The sequence below is a fragment of the Polypterus senegalus genome, chromosome 16 (genome assembly GCF_016835505.1).
Source record: "Polypterus senegalus isolate Bchr_013 chromosome 16, ASM1683550v1, whole genome shotgun sequence".
Taxonomy (NCBI): domain Eukaryota; kingdom Metazoa; phylum Chordata; class Cladistia; order Polypteriformes; family Polypteridae; genus Polypterus; species Polypterus senegalus.
Window position 1 is genome coordinate 104,368,467 of NC_053169.1, and position 10,094 is coordinate 104,378,560.

At 36.5% G+C, this 10,094-nt stretch overlaps 1 protein-coding gene across 1 annotated transcript in view; it reads right to left on the reverse strand.

Moving 5' to 3' along the window:
• Nucleotides 1-514: 514 nt before the first annotated feature.
• ppm1g (protein phosphatase, Mg2+/Mn2+ dependent, 1G) overlaps nucleotides 515-10,094 on the reverse strand; it is a 33,239-nt gene continuing 23,659 nt past the window's right edge. The window contains exons 9-12 of the mRNA XM_039738281.1: nucleotides 8,171-8,405; nucleotides 6,021-6,150; nucleotides 4,886-4,982; nucleotides 515-857 (exon numbers count right to left, since the gene is read on the reverse strand). Coding sequence (XP_039594215.1) covers nucleotides 678-857; nucleotides 4,886-4,982; nucleotides 6,021-6,150; nucleotides 8,171-8,405 — 642 coding nt within the window. The 3' untranslated portion in view covers nucleotides 515-677. The remainder of the gene's footprint in view (nucleotides 858-4,885; nucleotides 4,983-6,020; nucleotides 6,151-8,170; nucleotides 8,406-10,094) is intronic.

Sequence of the window (10,094 nt, forward strand, 5' to 3'; positions counted from 1 at the left end):
AATTCTGCCACAAGGCAAACTGTGCTATTCATGTAAACTAAAAAAAAAAAGGACAAAACGTGTGCTCCATGGTGTGGCACAATGACCTGCCTCACCAAGTCTCCACTGCAGTGTCAGAGTGTCCGAGTTCAGCTGAGGTGACGGCTGCCATTCGAAACATGAACAGACAGATGGCAGATGGAATAGCTGCGCCTTGTTGGCTTTGACCAGAATCATAGGCCAGAATTATTTCACATTGAAATTTATTGGAATAAGAACACCAGATCCTAAATTGCAAGGTCGAACACATAATAGTAAATTAAGTAACACTAAATGAAATACAATACACTTAGCAGTTTTTACATTAAAAGCAGGTCTTCATGAGTAAAACCAAAAGTACATTTAATTATGGCAGTTGGTAGAAAAAGAGAAAGTGTTAATTTAATTACAAAATGGCAGCTGCAAAAACATCTGAATAATATTAATGAAAGTATGAAAAAAATAATTAAAAAAGAATGAGCAATGAACACGCAAATACAAGAAATTGTTTTTTTTTTATTGTTCTACCAAACAAGAGGTTCATGGGAGGTTTCTATAATTGTACCAAAAACAAACATTTTGTCCATAAAAATAAAAAAGGAACAATTTGTTCTCCTTGATTCAAACTGAGCGGCAGGGATAATTCAAAAGTTCTAACCTTATTCCGTTTTTAATTTCTTACTGTCCACATTGCCATTCTCCTCTTCAACTGTCCATTTTCTCTTACTGTCAATTTGGCTACAGTTCGACTTTTTCAAGAACCTAACAATAATGCAGGTCATATTATCACAGCCCGTCCCGTCACCCGACGTGTCTGGAGCCAAGCACTGATCTAGCAGCTGTGGAAAGAGAATACAATGATTTTCAAATACAGTTGTTAATGGTCCTTACAAGTAAGGAGACACAGTGCAAAAATAAGAAAAGTGTGGCGCTCGAAGATCAAACTAATGTTGCAAATGAACACTCCATGATGATGCAAAGGTTTATGGTTTTCAAACTCAGCTGTTGCAGTCCAGGGTTGGCAGAGGGTGAGCTTGACCCTGCAGCATCGGCCTGCCCTTCTCAGACAACTAACCACTTTGGCAGGCTGTCAATGACGGTCTCACACAAGTTGCCATGACCAGAATGCATCTGTGCGGGTTCTACGTGGACCAGGATGCACATCTGTGCGGGTTCTACGTGGACCACAGAGCTGCCGCGCTGGGCTTTCTGTCAACAGCCAAGCCGTGCAAATAAAAACAATCTTTAGACATATAAGAATAAGACATATTTCATCCCAGCATTAGTATCAGTTTTCTAGATTCCCTTCAATTAAAAAATAAAAATAAAGCAGAGTACAATGTAGCCTATGCAGTCAGCCTTCATCTCCAGTACCAATGGACAATATGTCTGCTCCCTTTGTCTGCCTTCTCAGTAACTATAATTACTAGCAGAACAGAAAGTCTGCGGTCCCTAAAGAAATGCCCACCACCTGTCCTGACGAGACAATTCCTAGTAGACTGTCCATAAACTCACGATACACCTTAATTAGGGGTCATGGAGCAGATGGCCTTCATGATTGTGCATTACTTAAAGGGTTATTCTTTGCACATACAGGGGAAAAAAAGTAGAAGTATGAAAGACGCAAGGATCAGCATGGAGCGCTGCACTCTAATGTGTTCAGAACAAACACAACAAGCCTTGAACAAAGACAAGTTAGCAGGATCTTTCACAAATCAAGTTCTGCAGCACATAACTGTGAGAACAAGGGGAGCCAAACAAGATGTCCTGACTCAAAGCCCCAGTTCACTGGAGTGTTTGGTGAACGTAGCAGAGCAGCCCCTAGCACAGCTGCTGCCACTCACTCTATTAAAATGGGCACATGCTGGGCACACATGAAACATATCCAAATAATCAAAGAGCAGTCTTGTTCAGGTTTCCAGGGTGCAATAATGGCTCAATCGAGCAAGTACTTAAGCATTCAAAATATTAAACATATATAAAACAAAAATCAATAACTTTCTCCAATATACACCCCACTTATTTCTCAAGTGCTTATTTTGGCCACTTTAGAGCACTTGAAAGTTTTGTCTCGTTTGTCTTTCCTCAATCAACTTTTACAATCCTGCTCAGCTTGGCCTTTAATTGTTGTGTCTTCTGCAAATTAAATTACTGCACTAATTTTTGCTCAAATAAGGCCCCTGTCAATGGAAGTTTGGTTTTCCCTGGAAAAAATGATTCTTTGGGTAGCTGGAGTTCTCAGGTGAGCATCAGAGTCAGACCAAAGCTCCATAATTGCCTTTGTGGACAATCATAAATCGAGACGATGGAAGAATAAACTGGAACAGCAGCAGGCATGAAAGAATTTCCAGCATCTTCTCCTACCAGGTGAGCAGCATGTCATTACTGCATCTCGACTAAGCAAGTGCTGTCATTAAAAAGTTAACCATGAAGGACCAGTACAGGGTACTATAAGCTGCAATGCCTTTTCCCAAATTTATTTTTTTAATTATTGAGAAAACCAAAGTAATGTTTCTGTTTTACATGCTATTGTTTACCAAGTATAAATGAATGTCAAATGTATAGACTAGCAAAACATAAAGGCTTAGCAGAACAACTTAAATACTGAAAATAGCAAGGATGCTTTAGACATTATTGGCACCAAGACTTTATTTACTTCACTGATAATTGGAGTAACTGGGTCACCTCCAAAGTATCAAACTCCTATCTCGATTTCTTACTCCAAAACAGGCGGTAGCAGAAGTGGTCTTTGGGCAGCGTGCGTGTCCTCCTCATATCTGTGTGGGTTTCCTCACACATGTCAAAAGACATGCAGGCTTGATGAACTGGAAATCACATCTGCATGACTGTACATGTGCATTGTGATGGGACCCTGTGATGAACGGCCCTCCAGTCCCAAATTAGTTTCTGCCTTGTGCCACCGTGAGAGACCCCAAATCCGTGAATTAGATTTACAGGGTTTGAGAATGTTGTGTTGCGATGCAGCAGCGCTGGCCAGAGATTTAAAAAACAAGCAGGAACAAGGATAGAATGGCAGCGTTGTTGTCAGATATTCAGTGGATTTTTCTTAATATGAACTGCAAGAAAAATCCACTAAAACAAAAAAGAATGCCAATAAAGAAGAAAAAGCAAAAGAAACCAAACTCTTATGAAGAAATTAGACAAGTCTTGAGTAAATAAGTGTCAAACTGGCATCTTAGCACTGTTGAATCAAATACCAGTTTAGTGGAGATTGGATTTCAATGTGTTAGGGGGAGTGCAAACCAAATAGGACATCAAATCATTATGGGATATGGCAACTGCTTAGAGGAAAAATATTTTCATTTGTTCATATAAAGAAAAAAATAAACTTTGGAAATGACCATAAAGCAACTCAAGAATGCGTAACAAAAAGGATAAGAAAGTCTCCTTGCAGAATATGTTGCACTTCAAGTTTATTATCATCTGGAGAGCACAGTCAAATTATGAAAAGCAATGAAAACTGCGGCACAAGCAAAATTACTTTTCAAAACAAAAACTATTCTGAAATTGAAGTCAATAAAATATTGGCAACACAACTTTAAAAATAGCAAACCAAGAACAAAATGCAATGAATTTTAATGCGACAGCTAATCAAATTTAGTCTGAACAGTAATAAATGAAACCTTCCATAAGCTCTCTAAAATCACTTCAGTTTTTAGCTTTTAAATGTATGTGGTGTTAATGCAAGTCTCACATTTACTTATTTTACAACTGTGTGCTGACTAAAAAAATGAAACAAAGAAATGTCAGATATTCTGCATTTTAAATAAAGCCAGAGGAGACAGTGCATTCAGTAATTAGCTGAGAGACACAAAGAGGAAACAGAAAACTGACCATCTTCAAGGAGTTATCATGTCTGTTATTATAATGGCTGAGCAATTGGGAAAAATGCAAACAGGATTTACTGAACACAGGGACACCCTGACGAGCAATGAACAGATTGTATGGATGCAGATAAAGCTTTTTGGAATTTCTATAATGTAGAGAGGTATTTACATTTGATACAAAAAAAAAATGTTCCCCACAGCAGATTAAAAACAGTGGAGGCATTTGCAAGAGTCTGATTTGAAGAAGCCGTACAAGGTGGGACTGAAATCAAAGCCTGATATGAAATGTCAGTGACGTCCTGCTGATTTACATTCTTTCAGGCAATGCAGGTCATAGAACAATCTGGATACATATCAAGATATGAAATATATATAAGAGGGAAAAAAAAATGACATTTTATTCTGTAATTCAAATCTAAAATATAAAATAAAAGAAATAAATCGGAAATCAGTGCCTAGATTTGAATTATAAACTCTTATGCTATAAAACAAAAAGGCTAGCAAAATGAAGATGCAGTATTAGCCAAAGTATTTGACTTATCCATTCCTCTCACACTCCAGATCGCTACAAATACATTTCAAGAGTTCCTGGAATGGGAACAAACCAAGAGTTGGCTTTCAAAGGAAGTGAGAGGTGGTTTTGCTGTAACCATTTTAAAATCACAGCAGATCAGCCTACATTAACATACCGTATGCTTTTGTGATGAAAAAATCAAATGCAAATGGATGTTTAGTCAGTAAATTATTCAATGCAGACAGCTCTGAGAGAAAGAGAGATCAATAGCAGAAAATATCCACAACTACACCCTGGATAACAGTAGTTATTAAATTTTGTTTAAAATTAAACAAACCTATCATTTTGAATGCAACAGACAAGTCCTACTGTGAACCACCTAAAACAAGAGCAGGGTGTTCAATAGAGAAACAAACTTCATGAATAAATATCAACTTAAAGAAAAGCAAAATAATCTGTAAAATGACGACAACTTCTGAGAAGCAAAATGAAAACAGGGGCTCACCTCTTCCACTATGGAAGACAAACTGGTCTCTTTTTTTTTTTCTTTAAGAAGACGTTCACTTATAAAATCCACCACTTCTTGACTGCTCATAACATTCCTAGAAAAGATCACATGATGGGCTTGTTCATTGAAAATCTGGTTCATTAAATGAGTGCATTATTATTATTATTATTATTATTATTGTTGTACTATCATTTACAACAGGCCATCACTTGACACACATTCATGGACAACTTGCAGAAGGCTGGGCCTCTGAAACACTGCATGCTCATAGAGCAGGCTTGGATCCTGTAAGTCACTCCATTCTATCATTTCCAGTTCCTCCAGTACATAAATTTAATTTAAACCAATTATATGGACTAAGATACTCCAATTAACACAATACAACCAACCATCTTGGTGCACAGTGGAAAAAGGCCTAATCATCCATCCATTTTCCAACCCGCTGAATCTGAACACAGGGGTCTGCTGGAGCCAATCCCAGCCAACAGGGCACAAGGCAGGAACCAATCCCGGGTTGGCACTAATCATGTATTTCATTATTTTATATGCATGCAATTATATTCAACTTTCTGGTTCCAGGAATAATTTTACATAAATAGAATTTCTGCCTTGTCACATAACTCAGTGTGTTCCAGTTGTGAAAATGTGCGTGTAATGTGCCTTAAATAGTATTCATCCTAAAAGTGGTATACAAACAGCTTTTAATTTTTTCAGAAAGAGCCAGTATTAACATACTTTTCTGGAAATACTGTTCTGAATTCCTAATCTGAATTTATATAAAAATATTTATTTATATTTAAAGCATTTGTGATTTATCATGTAGCTAAGACATGTCAATAATTATTGAGCAAGTCTGTTTTGCCTTCATTTAGGAAAAAAAAAATCAATAAATTGCAAAGCAAGGTTCATTTAAAAATTTGCCCTGCAAACACTTGAATAACAAGCCCAACAATTGAACGGTGAACTTGGACTCCGTATAGCAGAAACAAGCTTGCCCATTCTTTTATAAAATAAAATTTTAATTGAGAAATGATACATTCATTATCCAAGTAAAACACCCTTTTGAAGACACTTTACTGGGTCTATTGTGAACAGTACAAGACAAACTTCAAATTGTAAACCAATTACTTACCAGATTCCATCACAAGCAATGACCATAAAGTCATGTGTGTCAGTTAATGTTAATACTTTCACATCTGGCAAAGCTGAAATCATTTGCTCATCAGGAGGAAGATTCTTGTTTCGTTTATAAAAATGATCTCCTACATAAAGATAGAAAGTACAAACGTAAGGACTAAAGCAAGGGACCTCGAATAACAATGTGAACTGAGGAAGGCAGTCTTAAAGTGAACAAACACATTTTCATATTTACAAAGGAGCAAATTGAAATTGTCATTTGAAGGATCGAGATTTGCGCTGGGCGACTGTCTGAGAGTACACGGCGCAATGCAATTTTTGCAGGAAAGATTTAGGTTGATGTAGGAAGCACACTCATGAAAGGCATGTTGGATTCATAAATGCCATAAGCTTGAAATGGACTAAATAAGCAGACCATGAAAGCTACTGCATCTGCTTGGATCCAACACTGCTCTAGTCCTGAATAGCCTGCATATCAAGGATGTGATTGTAACTAATTCTATGCTTCACTGTCCGCTTATAAACTTATTTATGTATGCAGAGTCACAGCCTGGACAATTCAACATTCGTTTTTGCTGCCCTGCCAGTGTGTTAAAAGTAGTTTGGTTCTCAATTCAGATAAAACTTCCATGTTAATTAACCTCTAACAAAACAAACACGTCTGTGATGGTCTATCCCGTCTTTCCTTTCCTTTTGCTGAAGGAGCCTCACTGCAGCTCCAGTTAAATTTGTACTTCAGGCAGCAGCTTAGCTTAATACCTCAGCTCCACATATGACATGCTTGAAGGGACAGTATAAATCATTCAATTTTGTGGATGGCACTATATAGCGATAAGAAGTGCAGCTCTTGGACACCATGCCTCTGATAAAAATAGTTAATTATTTAGGATATTCAGCTTTCTTTTGCTAGAATCCCCCTTAGGCTCAGAAGTGCACTTTAGCAATGTGCCAGTCATTGCATTTTAGATGTGGTCACCTTACTTGAAACTGTTGCTTTACTACCTTTATCACAATCAGATGAACTGACAGTTCATTCCCTCACAGCCAACATCTGGGATTTGCGCCACATATTTATTTTACTTATAAATTACTTAACGTTGTTACATTAAACTTGCACCAACTTTTTCAAAAATATTACACTCGTGCAACAAAACTGTAGTTAGAGCAGCTAGTGATTTTTCTTACTTGATTTCTGATTTGATAATTACTGACAACTTACCTGTCTACAATACAGTGGGGAGTACACTACTAACAGATACAGGAGGACCCTTACTTCAAGTGTCTGGAACAGACGTGGACCCTACAAGCTGGACATTTTGTATCCCTGAATTACTTCATCGACCAAAGTTCCAATCAAATTCCAAGTAAACTCTCAGATCTCAAGAAATGCCAAATGTAAACCGATGACCGTGAACTGATAGACAAAGATGATGTGATTGTGTCCTAATGCTGCCTCATCGTTGAAAAGCCACAAATATATCCATTTTTTTCCACAATCCACAAGGCAGACAACCCTTGTTGGGGTTTTATTTCTGTAACTGTCCTACAACTCTTATTTCAGCTTTGGTCAGCCTAATGAGAGCACAAGTTGATCTTCTAAACAAAAAAAGGAAGCAAAGGGCAAGAATTTCTGTGATAAAAGTGACAAATTAGAACAGTAATAAATCAAAATGTATAGTTCATGTTGCCTTTTTATCCAAAAAGCTGAAATATTCTGAGGCACTTTAGACATTTTCCCATTCATTGAAATTTAAATATATATAACATTAATGAGTAGTGCTCTAGGCACAATGCTCATTTAAGTATAAGTTGTTTGTGATCACAGCATACAAAGCAGAGATAAATGGCGGTTCTGTACATATGTCTGAGTGTATGTAATGATTAATGAAGCTGGATGGGCGACATTACAATTCCAGATGTAGTGCCGATTAATTACATTGAGCCAAATGCATACTTGTACAGGGCACAGTTCCTACAGAACACTGCAGAGACCAAAACATTCTTCAGTCTTGACTTTAAGATTTATAATATGTTTAAAACTGTAACTATACATCAACATAAAATTTCATGCAAAAATGTAAACTAAACACAGGAAATGTAAAACAAGACAATGGACCTCGAGAATCTAGTAGAAAATAGACTTACCAATAGCTCTGGAAAGATTTAGACCCCCATTAACTCTTCCATCCAAAGTAACTTTGCCCCCTGCATTCTTGATCCTTGCCAGCTCGACTTCATCTTCTGGCTTGTGATCATAAGACATGTCTACTGCCTTCCCATTTTCTGAAACCACACATCGCGAGTCTCCAGCATTAGCAACAATTAACTGATTTCCACGAATTACTGCAACAACAGCTGTTGTCCCACTATCAGAACCAGGCTGCAAGTAAAGGTGACAAAGAAGTGCAAATATTAGTGTTGTACTGTACAGCATCAATCAGAAACAAATGCAATTAAACAGTCACTTTATGTTGAGAATGCAGATAATCTATGATAACTTAATCTCATAAGAATATAAAAAAATTGGGATGAAAGTACAATAACCTAAACAATGAGTGCATGTAATCACTGCAGAAGAGTTTTTTCAATACATCTGCTAATTTTACCATTTATTAATAATCAAGAAACTTGGAAGTATTGTGATCTGCCAGTCTTAGCAGCCAACAAAGCAAGATGAAGCTCTTGTTGGTTTGCTACAATCTAAGGTGCTTCATTTCATGCCACAGGACTACACAAATCAATCTTAATGAGCAAATCGGTAATTCCGTCTTTTCTGGTGTTTGAGGCTATTAAGTTTTCAATGGTAACAAACGCTGGTGGTGAAGTCATATCGTTTTAGAAAATAGCACGGTATATAAAAATGCGGTCTTCTGATTTAAAGCGCAATTCGCCTTGTACATATCATGTAGATGCCGGGCTCTCCAAAAGGACTTGCTTCATATCTCAAAATAGCAACAATCTGCCTTTGACAGATAACGAGACGGTGAAATGGTGCAGTTCTCTCGTTTAGCCACCTCACCTTTTCGGTGCGGCGGTTGTTGGCTCGTTCTTGTATTATTCGGATGATCTTCTTAATCTTTCGCGCTGGTGCCAGTGTCGGTTAAACCTTCCGACATAGCTTTATTGAGATCAAAGTGGAAAGACATTTGAACATGGTGGAACACTAATGCGAGGATCTACAATATTTTAATGAACAATAAACGCATTCCGTACTTTATAGAATATAATTTGAAAATAAACTGTTTATTATATCTAAAATTTTAAATATTAAAGACAAAACACTAGCAATTTAACTGTAATGATTCATTCATTTCTTGTACTTTTAGACATGAATATTCATGTATCCTGAACATTTATACATTAAACATTTGCTTTTGTTCTTCACATTCTTCTTTTAAGTTATTATCTACTGGTCTGACTTACAACAAGTATCAGTTATTAGTATGCCCATTTAGTCTTCTTTGCAATAAGTTTGTGTCGATCTGTCGTCTGCTCAATTTTAATAGACCTCTTCTATATGTTCATCAATTATATATTAAACAAATCTTAATAGTGAAAACATTTGAAATATTCTTTTGTGCTCATATATATATATATATATATATATATATATATATATATATATATATATATATATATATATATATTCTGCATAACACCTGCGTACCATACACACACACATATACCTAATACATATATATATATATAAACATATATATACTGTACCTGTCACGCCTCTTTTACGGCTCTTTGGTATCAGTTGCAATAATGGCATGGACAAACCATCTTGGTGCAGTGGCTCGGATATTATGAACTATCGTGTTGTTCAAAGTTCTCTTGATTTTCCGTCAGAAGATTTTATTGGTAGGCAAAATATCTTTGAGCAGATAGTACAAGCAAGTTCAGATATTCAAACGAATAAATCAACTCAAACTGGCAACGCAGCCTGTTTGCATCTCCATAAAAATATATCCATATACAGTTAAATAGTAAATAAAAGAACAAATTAAATTTCTTTACTCTGATTTTCTAAAATGACGGAATTTTAAATATCCCAAAGATTTTGCTC